Source organism: Mauremys mutica, chromosome 10, assembly GCF_020497125.1.
Source record: "Mauremys mutica isolate MM-2020 ecotype Southern chromosome 10, ASM2049712v1, whole genome shotgun sequence".
Classification (NCBI taxonomy): domain Eukaryota; kingdom Metazoa; phylum Chordata; order Testudines; family Geoemydidae; genus Mauremys; species Mauremys mutica.
In genome coordinates, this window is record NC_059081.1 from 6,612,348 (window position 1) to 6,633,581 (window position 21,234).

Consider the following 21,234-nt stretch of genomic DNA (forward strand, 5'->3'; position numbering starts at 1 on the left):
GGTCAAATTGGGGCTGGAAATGGGTCTATTTGTGAACAAAAATGCCTTTGCAGGGAGATGTGGACATTTGCAATTTTCCCATGCTTTTCGTGTGAATGTAGCTCAAAATACCGGTGACATGGCTATCTCAGGTTAATGATTTCACAACCATATTAAACAAGCAAAGTAATTTGACTTTCTCCCACCTTCACAAACAACTTCATTGCAAGGCAGGATGAAAGCTCTGTGTTCAACCTTTACTTGGGGGCAACCTGAGACTTTAGCCAGCTTCTTGAAGAGGTTCTGTGCAGAGCTGCACTTCCTGAACACCAGGGTTCTATCTGACCAACTCTTCCCTGTTAAAGGTTATCAAAGGAAGAACTTTGCTCCCTTTAAGAGCCAGGGATTTGTCCAGGTCCAGTTTCTATACGGCATATTTTAATGTTGCTGATCATTTTATTTACTACTACTTTTTGGCTAATGGGTTTTTTGTTGTTGTTGTTGTTGTTTTTAAAATGTCTAATCTACCAGCACACTCTTCATTTGCCTTGGGAAGTCTGAGTTCAGATCCCAAGTGAAAATGAATTTGCCACATCTCCTACAAGTCCCAGTTTCTTCACAATTCTAATGATGGGAACGCTCTAGGTCATGCTTGGGAGGCATGAACAGTGCTATAATAGGAAGCCTGCATGAGACCTGCCCAGACTGTGCTTGGATCTATCACAGAATGAGAACAGGCCTATTAGTTAGCCAAAGGAGCCATTACAGAGCTTTTCCATACATTCTATTTTAAGAGTATTTTTTTCCCATTCTTGGCCCTATTAAAGTCTGCTTTGTGCCATTCCAGCTGTGTAAAGTAGCCTCAGAGTTGGCTTAAGTGGCCAACTAGATTCCCCTGGCACTAAGGAATCCTCCCACGCTGTTGATCAAGCACTGCAACCTCTGCACCATCTCCTCTTGGCAGCTCCCAATGAGGGGGTGTATTGGGGTATGGCCTAGGGAAAGGGGCTTAGCTCTGGGAGTCATTGCAATCAGGCACAAACTGAGAGGAGCCATAGGGTTTCCCTAAATTGTGGCAGGGGTCGAACTGAGCCCAACTGGCTTCATTATTGTTGGGGTCTCAGGGGGAGGGATAGAGGTGGATTAGAGCCAGTTTTACCCAGTCCTCTCGGGCCCTTTGGGAAATGGAGTTCAATCAAACTCAAGGATCTAGCCCATCATTTTTAATAGCTCAAAGGATGGGATTTTCACTACTTCTCTGTGGAGGAATGGAAGTTAGTGAGTCTGGTTTTCTACAGAAAATTTAGGCTGACTGTAAAGAAAATTGTTGTTAAGCAGATTTAGGCCAGAGCTACCCAGATTGGGTCAGGCCCAGCATTAACGTAGACAGTCCTGGTATTATTGCTCCGAAGATCAGGTTCAGTTTGATACGGAAAAACAAGATCAGACCGTCCCTCAGGTGGTTGTTCTCCCTTTCAATATGGCTGGCCCCACAGATTAGAAACAGGCACAGGAAAGAGGGGCCAATGAAAGTACCTGCACTGATCTCCATGGAGTTTTCTGCCACTTTCTGTATGACAAGTGTCAACCTGCCAGTGTGAAGGTAAAGCAGGAGCACTCCGGAATCTTCAGACAGCTCCGTGGACAGAAGCAGCCCATCTTTGTTCCACGTTCGAAACTGGAAGCTGACTGACAGCCCATCAATCTGCGGGGTGCCAGGTAAAAGCAAATAGCTGCTGCTGGTGCTGACAAAGGTGATGGGAACAATTGGTGGTTCTGAGCAGGAAAAAGTCACGTTGCCCTAAAAAACAATAAGAAGCAAACATGTCGGGCTGTTTTTTTTTTTCCATTTGGAGACCTGCCAGCTGCTTTAAACACATACCCTGAAAGCCGGCCTTGATTTGGGGATTATTTTGCTCTCCCATAGGAGTTCTAAACATTGTACATTTATGTCATATACATAGGTTTACGCTAGCAAGTTTCTTGCTGAGACGTAATTATGGACCTGATCCTGTTTCAGTTTAGCTCGAGAAGGGATGTTTTGCCATTGACCAAAATGGGAATAGGATCAAACTCTTTTGTCTACCAGATCAGTTGTTCCAGAGATTATACATACAGTGGTTTCTGTGCATTTAGATAGTAGAATTTGTGTTGGGGCAGTGTGTGGAAAACCTCACCATGTATTTTTTTCTTATTTTACATGTATATCTACCAAGCTGTAAAAAAATAATGATCCCTTGGCTTTATTTAGCACCTCTCAATATTCAAAGGGGACAGAAAACTACTGTATCATTTTGCTGTGTACTGTTAAACAGCCATCATGTCTCACCCCAGAGCACCTGCACTTCTGCAGTAGTGAACAAAATTGCTCCTCTAATGTGCTTTGTGATCACTGTGAATGAAGAGCACTACCCTAAATGTCATCCTAATTGCAAGTTTTCCCACCACTAAAATGCAGCCACCTCGGGGCTGAAAGGTATTAGCATTTATGAACTATTAAAATTAAAAACTAGTTTGTTAGGATGAATAATTTATTACATTAAAACTACAGGAGTAGGCAGAATGTAAGCACCCAAAGTGGAACATGGCCAATGTTCTTAGACCAGTCTCTAGGACATAGTCTCATTACTCCACAAAGCGATGTAGAAATGAATCCTTGGATGATCTCATTCTGCTTAATAATGGTTATGAAGGATGGCACAGGGCACTCTTACCCACATCCTTCCCACTGTTGCCTATACAGAAACAATTTCTGGGAAGTTATTACAATGCTGCATGCACTACAAAATTATGACCGCCAAGTTAAAATCAAACTCATTTTCAATGGTATACTTAGGTTGTTTAGTGCCTTACCCTGCCAGCACTCTCACTGAAATCAGGGGGACTATTTGAGAAGTTAGGTACTGACCTACCGGAATAGTTCCATTCTGGATATTATCTCAGATCTTATTGCAGCCAGGAGGAGAAGATGATACCCTATTGGGTTTTTTCAGCCATATTCCATGCTGATTATCTAGCCAGGCCATTCCAGTCAGATAAAAATTTAATGATTAATGAGGCCAAAACATATTTACCTAATCACATTTCTTCAAATCTAGAAAATTGCTGCAACCAGCTTGCATGGAACCAAGAAGCTTTGTAAAATATGGACTGAAATCTGATCAACCCATTCAAATGAAATGCTTTCTCCACAGTACAGCCTCTCATTAGAGCTGATATCTCATTCTAACAGGATAACTATAATGAACAATACGTGACTGATATGTAGGAACTTGTATGGGGCTTGGGGAATCCCTTCTTTAAATGACAAGACAGGTAATAGAACAATATCCTATCATTTTCAAGACCCTTTCTAGTCTTATTTTATACTGGAAATTAATAAAGTGCCAGAAAGAGAATTAATATCTTACTGGATGAAATAAACTCTTGATGGATTATTTTTTTCTAGGTGATGAACAGTTTGTACCAAAACAAGCAATGGGAAAAGAAAACAGAGGGAATGTCCTGTCAGAATGAAGATTTAGGTGTTCTTATCCGAAAAATATCCAAATTTATCTAAGCCTCAATCATCTTGGAGCTGGGATGGAAATTTCCCCATAACCTTTTAAAAGCTTCTAGTGTATCTTGGTTTCATCTAAGTAGGAGATACCAGAAGGACTACTTTTATTGGGATATTTCCGCTTCTGGCCTCAGCCAAAACCATAAGGCACAAAAACACGACAATTACATGAACAAATAGGTAAACTGACTGGACTAATGCCAAGAAAAACTCAAAAATTGCTCAATATTTTCATATGTTTATAGTCAAAATTAAAAATGCAGAAAAAAATTGTCATTGAAATTTTTACATTGAAAATATTTAAACTAATTCTACAAAAAAGTTAGTCAAACCACTAAAAACATACATAGGCTTGAGCTCAGAGAGAATGTTCAGTGCCGTTCATATTTTTTCTGAGCCTTCACCCCCATCTCTCATTAGAAGAAGTGAGCTATTTGCTTCATGAGCAGCAAGCAGGGTGCTAATCTTTACATGGCACAGCATGGCAAAATGAAGCTAGAGTTTAGATATGGATTTGTCTCCAAATTCTTTGCAACCATTACTAACTGGCTGAAATGCACCCCAGAATAAACCAAGTGTTTCACAGTGCACAGCAAAATTTCAGAATGGGCCAAATTAACTTCTGGTATAAACCAGTGCAGCTCCATGAATGTCAATGCAGTTACCTCCACTAATAGATCTGCCCTGATAGATTTAGAAAGTCAAGTATACGTCATCTGATTGAATTTATATACAGGATTTAAAGTACACAGAATGTAATTTACCTGAGTTCGAATTTGGTCAGGATATTGGATTAAATGTCCCCATATGTGAAAAATATATTGTGGGATCTTAAGTGCTTCAAGCGCACTTTTCTGTCTCATCGGAAAGTCAGCACAACACCTCTTAGCAGCATGCTAAGGTAAGAGTTCAGTATTTACCCAGATGAAATTCAGTTACTTACTGAATTACCAGTACCGACTGATTTTGATTGGTCTCCCATCCACATACTAATCTAGACCAAGCCTCCTTAACGTCATAGAGCTGACAAGATTCCAATGTTAAATGGACCTGCCTACAGCTAGCTGCAAAGAATAGTATGTGAATCATACTATGTGGAATACTTCATCTACTAAAGTGGGAAAGCTTTGCAAAATAAAAGGGGTTAAATTTGCAAAAGTTATTCCACTGGGTCTAGTCAAAAATAAACAATTCCCTATAAACCTACATTTCATCAGACCCTGTTGGCGGCAGTTTTGGAACCCTCTTGAGTGCATACAAGACTTTCAGCAAACAGTTGATTTTACAAATTAGCCCAGTTTAACTGAAAAGTAAATGTTCATTGGCAGGGAAATAGGATAAGAAGAGTCTAGTCTCTAGAGATAGAAGGAGGATCAGTTATGTACAGCTGCTAGAAACACCAGCTAACTATCATCAGGCATTTGAGAATTCCATTGACTCCGACGTCTCCAAACTGATTAACTGTGCCTTTAATAAGTAATGAAATCTATTCAAAGGGGCTCTTACTGCTATTACAAGTGGAACTCTCTAAATCTATAGAATAAAATGGAGATGTTTAAATATTTCCTAGGCAAATGTTGTTCTGACCCTCACCTCTTACAGCAGTGTTCTATCACTCTCTATATTGGCAGGAGAGACATAGTGGGGTGAGTGTGTCCTAATTTGGGAAAGATGTTGATTGAACAGTTGAAATCATAGCAGAAAACAGCACTTTAGTGTTCAAGGAAGAGATGAAATATTTTTCTACGAGACCCAACTTGAGGATACTGTTGCCATATAATTGATTGGGATACAAATGTGATACCACACAGAGGACCAGATGATTCTGAAGGCCGTGACCCTAATCCAAAGCCAACTGGCCTCTGTCCAATGACTTCTCAGGGCTTTGAATCAAACCCTAGAAGAATAAACATTAATGAACCATTCAGGTGGGTTTTTTTTTTTGGCTTTACCTAGTCCTAGCTGTTTTTGAAGAAATGGGGAAACTGCTACAGTAGCAGTAGAATGAGGCAGATGGCCAGATGAACCAATGCTGATACATCAGAACAGTCACCTGAACAAGAACCCTCTATGTTTAGCCTACCAAAGAGATGCAGACTGAGCCCATTGCGTGAATAGGGAGAGCAAAGAATATTTCTGAGCTCTCACTTCCCCTGAAGGAACAGGGGATCTTTATTCTGTCCATTAGCCACTTTGAGGATAGTATCCAATAAAGCAGAGATATGTTTTATCTAGGGAGAGTTACAGGGAGAGGTCAGATGGCTGGTAAGTGGACAGAGCTGAGATTATCCGAGCATAAGAGATGGCCTCATGTGTATTAATAACAGAGTAGAGGAGGGTCATGCTGGCTTTATTTATTTATTTAGAGATTGGGTCCCTACAAGGAAAAGTATCCTTTAACCAAAATAAAGCATTCAATAGACTAAAGTATTTTCCCTGTGGGACTCCGGGGGATTATATGCTTGGCTAAACAGCTCTGAATTTTCTTTATCTCAGCCTCCTGAGCTTTTAGGTCACAGGCCAACATTGTAACAAAAGATTTTACAGCCTTTGCACTTGCAGTAACTGAACATTATCGCCCTATACTATGCGTCCGTAGCTGAGACTCGGCTGCAAATGACAGAAGCAGCTATAAAGCTAATTTGAAAAATTATAAATCATTCCTTCTGGGGAGGGGGCCCAAGCAAGGGAGGGAGGCACAGCAAGAAAAAAATAATTAAACAAATCTATAGATCACTCAGTAGTCTCCTTCCTTTGACAAGGCTCGCAAGGCTAAAGCCGGTCTTTCAAATTCACCTTACTGAGGAGTGAACATAACGGATGAGTTAGCTCAATTTGTGAATTATCACAACCCTGGCTTTTGCTTTATGCCAATCCAGGGTAAACTTGTTTGTGGTTTATTAGATTTTATTCTCTGGAACAAAACTTAATAGTAAGGAGATTTTTATTATTATTATTATTAACACTCAGCAATATCCACTTTAAAATAGAAAAGTGCCTGCAAAGCAATTCTGATCAACTTTTTTTTTTTATTAGTATCTTCATTGAATTTGTTTTCCCCTTTAAACTCTTTGAGTCACAATATGATAAGGCCAAAGGGGACTGACTAATAGCTTAAACCAGGGGTCGGCAACCTTTCAGAAGTGCTGTGCCGAGTCTTCGTTTATTCACTCTGATTTAAGGTTTCACGTGCCAGTAATACATTTTAACGTTTTTAGAAGGTCTCTTTCTATAAGTCTATAATATATAACTAAACTATTGTTGTATGTAAAGTAAATAAGATTTTTTTAAATGTTTAAGAAGCTTCATTTAAAATTAAATTAAAATGCAGAGCCCCCTGGACCGGTGGCCAGGACCCGGGCAGTGTGAGTGCCACTGAAAATCAGCTCATGTGTTGCCTACCCCTGGCTTAAACAATGGGAATGAATAGCTCAGATTCCAGCCCCTAACCCTGGCTGAGTAAATTCAACCCTCCCTCCTACACTAGGTATATATAGAGAGAGTACTATGTAGATTACTGATCACGCATAATTTGGAGGAGACTTTAAAACACATGGTCATTTAATCAGAATGGGGGGTTGCTTTGGCATCCTTAACTGCTTGAATATCATGGTAACAACTAATAATTTCATGGTATCTAGCCATAAAGGGCAGCAGGTGACGTCTCTAGTGAAAGCTTGTAACTTATTGCTACTCTTAATCATTGTGAGATGTGTATACTGTAATGTTTAAGGAATAACATAACTATACATTCTTGGAATGAAATTGAGTCACCAGGAAATTATATGTATCACTGTTGTGACCCCCTCCACCTGACTAATTATGTAATACCTTGTGCTATTGTCCATCATTGCAACAACCTTGAAAAGTCAATGGAAAACTATCAAAGGTAAACTATAAATATTGAAATGACTTGGAAGTGAAAAGGATTGATATGACAGTAAGAGGATGGCCCTATCTGTGAATAAAGACTCCCCCCCAACAAAAAAAAATCAGTATAGCACAGGGTGGAGAAAGACACTCTGCATCCATTCACTGAAGAGGTATCTTGATGTGTAAGGATGTTTTATGACAGACCAAGTCCTGGCTCCCTGGGGCCAGCAAATACTGCAAAAGACTGAACTTGGGAGTGACAATCTACATTATTTGCTAGGAAAGGTGACTATTAATAAGCGTAGGCCCTAGTTCGCATGTTATGATTTTGTTGTTAATGTAACCATCTGTTTCCATCACTCACACTGGTTTCTATTTGAATCTCTGCTCTTTTTTAAAAATAAATTTCCTTTTGTTTTACTATAATCGGATTCAAGTTCTCTGTGTGATACAGGAGTGGTGCTCTAAGGTGAAACTGGTAAACTGGGGTTCTCTGATCCTTGGGGAATGGAGGAGCTGGGATTTCAGTGATCAGGGGCCAGATACCACAGGGGGACACTTTGAAGGGAGTCAGCGACTGGGTGCATCTGTTGTCAACCAGCAGGAGTGGTACAGCCCAGAGAGTGCTTGATTGGCTGACAGGCTGCTTGTGATGGGGAGCTCACACCCAGCTGGGCACACGAGACTCCCTTACACTGGAGGAAGGTGGCAACAAGTTGAATCACAGCCCTGGGGTGCCCTGAGAAATGTCAGTGTCGTAGCCAGCAGGATCTCTATCCCATCTGCTAGCTAACCAAAGGCCATGTTCCCAACACTTATAAAGAGCTACTGAGACATTAAAGTGTAAGACAGTTGGGAACAGGAAAAAAAGGTTATTGTTTCAGAGTCGCAATCAACAGTTTGGGAACTACAGCTATAAAGGACTCACTTAGCCTCATTTTGAGCCTGCTCGAACGCTGTGGGATTCAGAGTTTAATTCAGACATCATTTAGCTCACATTCTGCTTGAAGGGGCTGTGAAAAAAGGAGGCAAAGGTGATGAAGAGAGGAAAATTCTAGCGGAAAACCAAAGTGAACTGGACTCTGGAACAATAACCTTCCATCTAACTATCCATCACCAGGGGTCTTGTGGTAGGCCAGGATGCAGTTTCAGCATTTTTTCCCCCCTATGGTCCCACCTGCCTCTGCAGAAGTTATGGTGCACTCTGGAAAATTGAGAGCTGGGAAAGCATTGTGGTGATCCAAGTCTGTTTTCTCTCAATGGCTCCAACACATTGTTCCTCAGTGTACAAGTAAAAAAAAATGTTTTGTTTTCCAGCTCTCTGACCTGTAAGCGCTACTTGGGATCTTTAGAAATGACTGGCCTAATTTTGAGAGGTAATAATGAACGCTTATCATAGTGCTTAGGCAGAAGGAGACCGAGTATAGACAAGCAGATTCTTCTCAAGATGATAGTGCCTCAAATCAACTTAACAGAACAGCGTGTTTGGAAAGGAATGAATTATTAGCTTACATTCTCCTGTCACTAGGCATTTCTCCTCACTGGTTGATGCTGGCAATTGGTTATTTCCCCAGGGAGCACAGTGATGCATTTGTGTGTCACCACATCCCTCACTATGCTGAAGTGTCATTCCCAGATTCAGCATGGCAAGTGGACATGGAATTTCAAGCACACGGGGGCTGACTACACCTGTTTACAGTAGGAAATGGAAAAGCCTGACATTTTCCTCTCAGATCGCAAATAGACTGGGGTTTCTCTCTGCTATTTAAAAAAATACATCAATAAATTTATGTACCTGGGGAATGGGGAGGGGAACATTCCCTATTGTAAGTGAAAAGAAACAATAGCAGAGTGTCAAGAAACTCAAGAACTGTCTTTTCATCTTTCCTACTCCCAATCTACTTCCCCGCCATTTTCTACTCAAGGTCTCTTTCACACAGGTCTGAAAGTCTGGGTGATCTCACTAAAGGCTAAACTGTAGGCCAAAAACCTAAGACTAGGTAAATATGGGGTAGAACCAGGAGGCCAGATGCTCTGTTGTGTCCAGCTTCTGATGGATGCAGCAGAGATGAGGGCTGGTTACAGATTCCTCACCTACTGCCAGCCCTCTAATCTGTACTAGCTAGAGATGGTGCCTCAGTGACCATCCACAAGCTGGGGAGTGCCAGAGTGCATCAACCTGTGGAACTCTTTGCCAGAGGATGTTTGTTGTAAAGGCCAAGATTATAGCTGGGTTAAAAAAAGAACTAGGTAAGTTCATGGAGGACAGGTCCATCAATGGAGATTAGCCAGGATGGGCAGGGATGGTGTCCCTAGCCTCTGCTTGCCAGGAGCTGGGAATAGCAACAGGGGATGGCTCAATTGATGATTACCTGTTCTGTTCATTCCCTCTGAAGCACCTGGTACTGGCCACTGTTGGAAGACAGGATCCTGGGCTAGATGGACCTTTGGTCTGACCCAGTGTGGCCATTCTTATGTTCTTATCATCATGCTCTGTCCATACCCCTGCTCCACCATGTGGGTCAAGAACTGATGGGAGGCTTGCATAGGAGCTAGCTTTACACCAGCTGTGGACCCCCCCAAAGCTGGCCAGTCTCCACTCCCTTTCCACTGTCTGGGTAACATAAAAGGAGTGGAGCAGTGCATAAAATCTGCCCCAGCAGCTACAATTAGTCTAAGAGACTGGGTGATTTATTTTAAGTGTTTGTAAAAGCCACCCAGGGACACTTGGTGAACATGAGATTTCATCACAAAGTGGTGGTGGTGCTGCTGATGGTTATGGAAGATGGACAACATTTTCCTACCCAAAACAATGAACAGTTAAGAGAGGGAATGCAGGGGCTCTATATGACAGTCATCAAAGTCAAGGACTGAAGAGGAAAATGTACCAGAATGGAAAGAAAAAGCTCCCAGGAGAGAAAGCAGATAGTCACTAACACTGCATGGGATGACCAAGCAGAACGGTTACAGGTTGAACAGGGAAATCTAAAGGCAAATTCCAGTTCAGAAGAGACATATTGCCTCATTGTCTCAAGGCCTTTCCCGAAGGACATTTATTGCAAGTCCGGTGACTACAAATGAGTTGCAAAAAAGGACAAGTGCAATGATAATAAAATGCACCATCCAAGCGTACTGTCTAAATGGAGGGTCTATATTGCCAGTCTGCATTTTCTGTCCTTTGCACTAGGTGCAGACATTTTGGGGGCCAGTCCTCTGATCAAGCAGGATTTTACTTTTTCACCAAGGGGTCTGTGCCTTTGGAGTTGAAGTGTTATCATTCTTCCCAACTCAAAGACTCCAAAAAAGACCCACATTGTGACAAAAAAAAATATTTAATGCCTGGATAAAACATACTGACGTGTGTCTTTTGATACTTAGGGCTGAATCACTCACAAGTTCCTTTAAAAGTCAAAATTTTGCCTCAGTGTTTGGCCCTGTTTTTACAAATGTATGTGGTCAGTTCTCCAAGGAAATACTATTGTCCAACATTCCAAAGATATGCAGCATGAGTAAATCACTCACGATATCAAAACAATCACAATAGTGTTTTTTTTTTAAATCCTGAACATGAGAGTAGAGCGTACCGTTCTCTTTCCTTATGAAGTTAAGGGTCCCTCAGTTTGTTCCTGGAACGTGTAAATTCATGAGACACTTCCTACAACAGGTCCAATGTTTCTAATATGTATATTTCTTTGACTGTTCCTTACTCTTTTAGATAAGATAAATAGAGCTAGTTGAGATGTTTCACATTTTGAAATGTCAGTGAAATTGTGACTTTCAAGATTAAAAAAAAAAAATATCCCAGAAAAACATTTTGATAACATTTCCCTCAGACTCTTTTCCTTATTGCCCCGGCTATAGCGTTTGTGAACAATTTCCAAAACTCAACATTTCCGATATATCGGGGTGGTGGGGTACGAGTGAAGAATTGAAACATATTTGAAAGTAAGTGTGGCAATTCCCCCCCACTCCAGCAAGGTAAACCCAAGCTATGGGCCAGATTTTGATACCCTCTCACAATGAATAGCAGCGAGACGACTCAGGGAATAAGGTTTTATTCGGAGTCAGTAAGAGAATCAGAATCTGACTCTATTGCTTTTATTACTTTAGATGGCCTAAGAGAATCTTTTGAGAGACCCAGGGACTTCGATCCAAATTTAATTCACTAGGAGAAGGAGTCAAAACTTTCCTCCAACTCAGCTTCCCCAGACTCAAATATAGCTGGAAATGAGTAAAACCAGCTAATTTGTGCATGTACCTTTGAACAGCTCTCTTGGTGTTGCAGCAGCCTAGGTGAATATCCTTTTAACTAACTATCCACATAAAGGTCTAATCTAATCTGCTATCATTTGGCAGGAGGGACAGCACTTGTCAAAAGTTGGGATTGGAAGGAAGTGATGAATCAAAGAAGAAAAACAGACATATCTGATTCTCACCACAGTGTAGATCTGAGGTTTACGCCTTTTTGCCAGGTCAATTATATTGACTCCATTGTAATAAAGGTTCTCGATGCATCCAAGGAAATTTTTCTTCAGAAAGGTTCCTGGCTTTCCTGGGACTGGGATCCCCCCGAAACTGAGCTTTGGGAAAGAACAAAGACAACACTCAGTTGCAACTCCAAAATGTAGGGGAAAGGAATGAGTGGAGTGTATAGCGAGAGGAGCTGAAGTTACATACGCAAGATCAGGCAAAGTAAGGCTAGAGCGTGGTTCAGTGGTTAGGGTATGGCAGTGGGACAAAGGAGCCCTGGGTTCTCTTCTGGGATCTGACCTATGATTTGACCTTGGGCAAGTCACTTCACCTCTCTGTTTCCACTCCCATCCTTTGTCTGCCGTGTACTTAGACTCTAAACTCTCTCACTATGTGCATGTACAGCCCCAAGCAGAGTAGGGCTTTGATTTCAGTTGGGACCTCTAATAATCCTCCTGGCAATTGATGGCGATAAGTAACGGCTAGTGGGTGGTAGGTTCAGGCACTGTGATTTAGAGCAACTCTCCTCTCTGTTGAACGTAGACAATAATACTTTAGAGGGATGTTCATTAAGGGACTGCTTGTGTTTGACCCCTGGTGAGGTTGCAAGAAACATTCCCCTATGAAAGGCCCAGACACACCAGCATTCTACACTGCATGGAGTGAAAGGACAGCTCTTCTGGGAGAAAATGATCCAGTGTTAAATCACATTCTCTTCATATTAAAGTAGAGATACCAGATGATTCCAATTAACAATCTGCACAATTGGTGACTAAACCATTGCAGAATACAGAGGACGACACTGGACTGCCAGCATTATGGGGTATACAGTATCCAGTTCCAATCATTTGATATAGTAAATAACATCAGGATGATTCTGATGTTACCTGCCGATGAGTGGCTAAGCTGAAAAAGGCCTTTACACTGACAATGGAAGGCAGTCATAGAATACCCTCGGTTGGCAGGCAACACCGAGGGGCCTCTTCATAAGCGTAATTTTGATAACACTGTATCCAATCCATGGCCACCTGTGACTTCACTGTTATCACCATGCTGCTTGCCAGGGGAACTTGGAACTTCACAACAGCAGCAGGGATAGAACTCAGATCCTTCTGCTCCAAAAAAGCACAGGCCCTACCACATCAGCTAAAGGAAATTCGCCATTTCACCTTAGCTATACAGACTACATGATATAATTGAGTAGTTCTGATTCCATCCAGTAGAGGGCAGTGGCACACCAATACCACCCAGTCTATTACAATAAACATGTTGTTTTTACTGTTTTCACTCTAGGTTGCCATGTTGACATTCAGCTTTGCTTGAGACTGCACTTGGGCTGAGCAGCCTATTTGAATTGTAAAGGGTTGCAGATTATATATTAAAACAAAACAAAAAAAGAAAAAAGTTCTCTTAGATAAAATACCCCGGTATGTTGCTTTAGAGATACCTGAATAGAGGAGACAATTATCAGAGCACAAGAGTATTAGCATTAGGTTGCTGAGGGTTACATATGACAGAAGACTCAGACCGAGAGCTCTGAAGTGTGAGAGTACCTAGGAGCAGTTACCAAAATCCATGGATTGATTTATAATTTATCTAAGGCTATATCTATATGACAGGGATGTGACAGGGCGGGTCGTTTCTGTGCTTGAAGTCGGTCCAGCTCCCCTGTGCTCGAGCAGGTTCTCCTAGTTGAGGCAATGAAGGGGGCAGGGCTGCTCCTGGGCTATAAAGGGTCAGAGGGAGTTTCAGTGAGGGCAGACCTAGGAAGGGACACTACAGAGTGAAGCTGCCGAGAGAGAGGGTCTCCTGCACTGGTCTCTGAGGAAGGGAGTGGGGGCTGGGTTAGAAGGCCTGGTGGAATGTTTTGTTTTTTCTTGAGGAGAAGACATTGAAGGCAGGCCCGGCCTTGCATCTTCTCCAGCTGCGCAGCTGGCAGCAGACCCTGTTACAGGGGACTTAGCAATGCAGGTACGGCACTTTAGCTATATTGGCAGAACTCCACAGCGTAGACGCAGACTTTGGAATGGGTTTTCCATCACTGGAGAAACATCACTTCACCACGTGATGGGAGCTAGGTTGACGGAAGCATTGTTCTGTCAACCTAGCTGCATCTACACCAGGGGTGGGGGTGTTAGGCGGACATAGCTCCGGGGTGTAGATTGACTGCCATAGCTATGTTGACCTAACTTTTAAGTGTAAGCTTGGATACACACACTTGAATGAAGGGTGGAATGTTTTAAGGCCTGGTCTATACTTACAGGTTAGGTTGACATATCTACAGCACTCAGCCTCATAGCTAAACCGATCTAACCACTGGTGCAGACCCAGCTAGTCGACGGGAGAATTTTTCTGTTGACCTACCTACCTCCACTCAGGGAGGTGCATTAATTACGCTGATGCTGTAGTTAGCATCTATGCTGAGGTGGGCAAATTTTTTGGCCTGAGGGACACATTGGGTCTCGGGGGGCACAGGGATGTAGGCTCTGGGCGTCGCTTGCCGCAAGCAGCTCCCGGAGGCATGTTCCCGCTCCAGCTCCGAGGTGCAGCCAGGCAGCTCTACACACTGCCCCATCTGCAGGCATCACCCCTGCAGCTCCCGTTGGCCGGGAACCACAGCCAATGGGAGCTGCGGGGGCGGTGCCTGCAGATGGGGTGGTGTGCAGAGCTGCCTGGCCAGGCCTCTGCATACTACGTAGGAGCCAGAGGGGGTTCGAGCCAGAAGTGGGTCATGCTGGCTGCTTCCTGGGATCTGTGTGGAGCAGGGCAAACCCCGACTCCATTCCCTGGCGGGAGCTGAGGGCCTAATGTGGCCTGTGGGCCGTAGTTTGCCCACCCCTGATCTACTCTATGGCACTACAACAGCCTAGCTACAGCGCTGCGGCTGTGCATCTCTAGCACACGTAGTATAGATATGGTCTTCATCGGACATTTTCAAAGGAGCCTAGGAGAATAAGGTGCCCCCAAATCCTTGGACATGTAACTCCATTCGGTTCTTAGGAAAATCCCAACCCAAACCTCTGGCTAATTTTCAAAGCCTTGTGACTAATTTTTAAGTGGGGACACCCCTTAAGGCTTTGTCTACTCTGTGCTGACCCATTTTGAATGAAATTCCCACTGCTACTACCAGCTCCAGCAGCACTGGAAATATTATAGTGTAGATAAGGCTCCTGCAGCCACAAGTGTTTATATGTCTGTGTCTTGTACACCTATAGCACCGCACTGGCTGGAGAGAGAGCTTGGTCATTGTGTCACATACACATTCAACCTCTACAGGTACATCTACACTGCAGTTAGAGGTGTGACTGCAGCATGGGTAGATGTAGCCGAGATATCTTTGCTCTAGCTAGCATGAACAATAGCAGTGAAGCTACTCGAGTAACTGCAACCTATGCTGCATAGCTTCACTGTTATTGTTATTTGTGCAAGCTAGATCAAAATTCGCTAAGGTACATGGGCTGCAGTCAAATTGCTGTACATGACAGTGGTAGGAATTTGAGTGGTCACTGGAGCCTTGTCTATACTAAAACAACAAGGAGTCCAGTGGCACCTTAAAGACTAACAGATTTATTTGGGCATAAGCTTTCGTGGGTAAAAAACCTCACTTCTTCAGATGCATGGAGTGAAAGTTACAGATTTAAAAGTAACTATTCTTGAACAAAAACACTTTAGAAAGAGACTTCAAAGAGAAACAGCAGAACTAAAATTTATTTGCAAATTTAACACCATTAATTTGGGCTTGAATTGGGACTGGGAGTGGATGGCTCATTACAAAAGCAACTTTGAGCTTTCGTGGGTGAATACCCACTTCTTCGGATGCAAGTGGCCACTTGCATCCGAAGAAGTGGGTATTCACCCACGAAAGCTCATGCTGCAAAACGTCTGTTAGTCTATAAGGTGCCACAGGATTCTTTGCTGCTTCTACAGAACCAGACTAACACGGCTACCCCTCTGATAAAAGCAACTTTGCCTCTCTTGGAATTGACCCCTCCTCATCTATTATTGGGAGTGGACTACAGCCACCCTGATTGAATTGGCCCTGTCAACACTGGTTCTCCACTTGTGAGGTAACTCCTTGTCTTCATGTGTCATTATATAATGCCTGCATCTATAACTTTCACTCCATTTATCTGAAGAAGTGAGGTTTTTTACCCAGGAAAGCTTATGCCCAAATAAATCTGTTAGTCTTTAAGGTGCCACCAGACTACTTCTTGTTTTTGTGGATACAGACTAACACAGCTACCCCCTGATACTTGTCTATACTAGTGAGTCCAGTATTGCTCCCAAGGCTGGAGTGTACCAGTGATTGCAACTGTGGGAGTTTCGGGGGTGGTGGTGTTCAAAAAAAGGTTAGATTAAGCATAAAAGTAAATGGAAAATGCATGGGTAAAACCTTGAGCACTGCCTTGTAAATGTAATCTTCATCAACTTGTGCCTTGGTTGTATTGATTGATAATTACACCAGGCAATAAAGAGTGAAATAGTTTTCAACTCTGCATCACTTGCAAGTCTGTTATTGACATGAAGGGTTATGCAATAGCAATGCTTTTTGTAGTTGAGAATCATTATTTCTTGCTGAAATCACTTGCCTCCCTCATTTTTTCTTTCATTTTCTGTTCTTTCAAGTCTCCTGCTTAGGAATTTTCTACAAAAAGCAGAAATCAATATCAATTACAGTGCTGAATTATTGAGAAAACAATGTCCTTAGTGATCAGTAATAATCTGAATTACCAAACTCATGGTTTTATTAAATTCAGTGAGGCCTTTAATCCCCTAAATTTGCTGAAAAAAGCTTCCATTAGACAGCATTGTCTTCAGCATTAGGCTGAAATGCTAGAGTAATTCAAATGCAAATGGAAGAAAAAGAAGTCTTGGTGAATTTTGACCCTCATGGGCCAGATCCTGAGCTCATGTAACCTGGTGCACCACCATTGAGGTGAATGATGCTACACTGGTTTACACCATTTAAGAACATGGTCTGTAGTGCCCATGGAAAGAAATTCTTTGGAAAGTTTGGACTAATTAAACTTCTTTATTCTGCACTGGGGCAACAGCTTTACTTAACTCAAAATAACCCCCCAGCATCAACAGTGCACCAAGAACTAAAGATTCATAGTATACTGAAGTGGAGAAACTGGAAAAGCTAAAAGATCAAGTAGTCCATTCTCCCAAATAGTTGGAGATTTTCTTCTCTAGGGCATTCTTTTCAAGGGCTTTCTCCATTCTAGTTTTAGGATAGTCTTTGAAGCACAATTTCCATCAGCATATGTTAGATCTCACCATTAGGCTGTTTCACCTGATCCCCAGCCTACGTTTTCCTTTTCTTAAATTGCATTACTTAACTCCAAGTTATAACCCACCTACCATACCTGTTTTAATTCCCTTGTATGGGGGGGGGGTCGTACATGGTTCTAATGCTTCCAGAAATTAATCTTGTTCCTACCACCCCTATTAGTGGTTTATCCAAACAAAGTTTTGTTCTTTTAGTCTTTCCTCATGAGTCATTTCCACACACTCTGCTACTCATTTTTGTTGCTTTTCTCTAAATCCCCTCCCCTCCACCAGGGCCGGCTCCAGACCTCAGCGCGCCAAGCGCGCGCTTTGGACGGCATGCCGCTCCGGTGGACCTCCCGCAGGCATGACTGCGGAGGGTCCGCTGGTCCCGCGGCTCCGGTGGACCTCCCGCAGGCATGACTGCGGATGCTCCACTGGAGCCGCGGGACCAGCGGACCCTCCGCAGGCACGTCTGCAAGAGGTCCCCCGGAGCCGCGGGATCGGCAACCGCCAGAGCGCCCCCCCGCGGTGTGCCGCCCTGCTTGGGGCAGCGGAATTCCTAGAGCCACCCCTGCCCTCCACACACATACGTCACAGAATGAAAGCGCCTTGCAAACACAATTAGAGGACTTATATTGTTTAAAAAAATTAAAAACAAACAAAAAACAAACCAAAAAAAACATTGTCTACGATGTTTTTCCATCAGTTCTGAAAAAATATCCAGAAAATGAAGGAAATTTTCAGAAAATAAAATGTTCACAAAGTTTTACACAAAAATAATTATTTATTTTTTTAAAAAGGGCCCTTTTACACACACAAAAAAAACCTTTTGTTAAAATTGTCACCCAATTCTAGCCATGATTCTCTGCTTCAAGCGCCTCCTCATTCTCACTGTCGTAAAGCCTATACGAAATCAACAAATTGATGAAAGTTTGATGGACAGGATGGTGAAGACTCCTAGCTGGATTTCCAGACGTGCAGAGGACATCCAAATTCCTCACTCTGAAATTCTATAGGGCCAAGTGCAATGCTCAAGGTGCTAAAGGAGCACACAAGAAAGACTAACATTTCCAGAGAAGCTAAATGAATTCTGTGCATTGTCTTCACTGCAGAGGATGTCAGGGGGATTCTCACACCTGAGCCATTCTTTTAGGTGACAAATCTGAGCAACTGTCCCAGACTGAGGTCTCAGTTGAGGAAGTTTTGGAAGAAATTGATACATTAAAAATTGGTAAGTCACCAGGACCAGATGGCATTCACTCAAGAGGTCTGAAAGAACTCAAATGTGAAATTACAGAACTACTAACTGAGGTATGTAACCTATTGCTTAAATCAGCCTCTGTACCAAATGACTGAAGGATAGCTAATGTAATGCCAATTTTTTAAAAAAAGATTCCAGAGGCAATCCTAGAAAGTACAGGCCAGTAAACCTAACTTCAGTACCAGGCAAAATGGCTGAAACTATAGTCAAGAATAGAATGATCAGAAACATAGATGAACACAATATATTGGGGAAGAGTCAACACTGCTTTTGGAAAGGGAAGTCATGCCTCACCAATCTATTGGAATTCTTTGAGGGTGTCAACAAGCATGTGGACAAAGGTTATCCAGTTGATATAGTGCATTTGGACTTTCAGAAAGCCTTTGACAAGGTTCCCCACCAAATGCTCTTAAGTAAAGTAAGCAGGCATGGAATAAGTGGAAAGATTCTCACATGGATCAGTAACTGGTTAAAAGACAGGAAACAAAGGGTAGGAATAAATGGTTAATTTTCAGATTAGAGAGAGGAAAATGGTGAGGTTTCCAAGAATATGTACTGGGACCTGTGCTGTTTAACATATTCATACATGATGTGGAAAAAAATTGTGGATGAGAAAAAATCATTCAAGATAGCTAAGTGCAAAGCTGCCTGAAAAGAGTTACAAAGGGATCTCACAAAACTGGGTGCTGGGGAAACGAAATGGTAGATGAAATGCCAATGTGAATAAGCGCAGAGTAATGCATATTGGAAAACATAATTCCATATATACATACAAGATGATGGGGTCTAAATTAGCTGTTACATTCAAGAAAGATCTTGCAGACATCATAGATCGTTCTCTGAAAACATTCACTTAATGTGCATTCGGCAGTCAAAAAAACTAAACGGAATGTTAGGAACCATTACGAAAGAGATAGACAGAAAATATCATAATGCCACTATATAATCCATGATACGTCCACACCTTGAACACTGCCCGCAGTTCCGGTCACCTCATCTTAAAAAAAAGATATATTAGAATTGGAAAATGTGCAGAGAAGGACAAGAAAAATTATCAAGGGTATGAAACATCTTCCATATGAGGAGAGATTAAAAAGACTAGGACTGTTCATCTTAGAAAAGAGATTACGATAGATGTCTATAAAGTTATGAGTTATGTGGAGTAAGTGAATAGGGAAGTGTTATTCATTCTTTCACATAACACAAGAAGCTGGGGGCACACAATGAAATTAATAGGCATCGGGTTTAAAACAAAACAAAAGGATTGTGCATTTGGTGAAGAAGTACTTCAGTGTGTGAATCTCATTGCCAGGGAATGATGTGAAGGCCAAAAGTATAACTGGTTTCCAAAAAAAAAAAAAAAAAAAAAGTAAGAAAAAGATACATTCATGGAGGATAGGATAGGTCCATCAATGGCCATTAGCCAAGATAGTCAAAGATGCAATTCCATGCTCTGGATGTCCCTAAATATCTGACTAGATGCTGGGACTGGACAATAAGTGATGGATCATTTAATAATTGCCCTGTTTTCTTCATTCCCTCTGAAGCATCTAGCACTTGCCACTGTCAGAAAACAGAGTAGTGGGCTAGATGGTCCATTGGTTTGACCCATGGTACATTCTTATGAACCATCAGTCTCAGTTGGTGTCTCTTGACACTACCACAATACAAACCTCTATGAAGTCAACCAAAGCTGTAGGTTCTTACCAGTTTTAAGAATCAGACCAATATTTTATCTATTTATAACAACAACAAAAGAAGTGTATTTGAGTATGTAAAACTTCATATACATTTGACTGGGTCCCTCTCCCCACCACTGTCGTATGTCACTTGTCGTCTTAGATCTTAAGCTCTTTGAAACACTGAACTTGTATCCGTATATGTTTGTACTGCACCTAACAAAATGAGGCCTTGCTCCTGACTGGGGTCTCCGAGTGTGACTGGAATATTAAATATTCATATATAATAATGCAACATCATTTACAAAGAAGCATGGATTTGATTAGGATCTGTTGCTAAATGAATCTACTTGTGAGCTTCCCAAAAGTAGATCATGTCCCATCTTTCACTGATAGAAGAATTCAAGTCTTTTTGTAATCTCTTAGAACACGTGCAATGCTGTCCTGAGGTGATGACTCTAAACAGCAATGCCTGCATTTCTGTTATTGCCATGGCTTAAATCACTACAGCAGAATACCAGAATATTTATTATTATTAGGAATAAGCCAGAAAGCTGCAATGACACCAAGGGACCTCTCAAGAGCTGGCGAGAGCTACCTGCAATCTAAGCATTCATGGCAATAGATTGCTAGTTTGCCACTTTGCTAGTATGAGACCACCAGAACTAACATGAAGGACTCCTTTTTCCTGAACAAAAACCCAAGGTATATCCTAATGGGAATGAAAGAACACACCACCAGCTATGCTGCTCTTATGTCAACTTCCCAAACACCTACATCACCACCAAAGATAAGGGCATGAGAACAGTGAATGAAATCCTGGCCTCACTGAAGTCAATGGCAAAACTACCATCAACTCCAATGGAGTCAGGGTCTTACCCGGTAATGAATATGAAACTTTGAGCCAGGATTTAATGAAGGCAGTGACACTGGCATCTGGCTGGGTGTAGGAGAATTATTAATTAATGCCAGTGAGAACAAATGTCTCTCTTCCTCTCTGCATCAGGCAATGACAGAAAAGGAAGGGGCTTCTAACTATTTGGCTAGAACATTGGGGTAGCTGATAAATGGAGACCCTGAGGCGCTAGGCACCTGCATGTGCATAAGTGCTGCTGTTAAGCCATCTAGTTTTCTGCACT

General features: G+C 42.1%; 1 protein-coding gene across 5 annotated transcripts in view; it reads right to left on the reverse strand.

Moving 5' to 3' along the window:
- CNTNAP5 (contactin associated protein family member 5) overlaps window positions 1–21,234 on the reverse strand; it is a 398,232-nt gene that overhangs the window by 170,918 nt on the left and 206,080 nt on the right. For 3 of the 5 annotated variants that reach the window (XM_044978588.1, XM_044978587.1, XM_044978590.1), the window contains 2 exons: window positions 11,848–11,991; window positions 1,516–1,780 (listed from right to left, as the gene is read on the reverse strand). In XM_044978588.1, coding sequence (XP_044834523.1) covers window positions 1,516–1,780; window positions 11,848–11,991 — 409 coding nt within the window. The remainder of the gene's footprint in view (window positions 1–1,515; window positions 1,781–11,847; window positions 11,992–21,234) is intronic. The other 2 variants (XM_044978589.1, XM_044978591.1) reach the window with 1 other exon arrangement.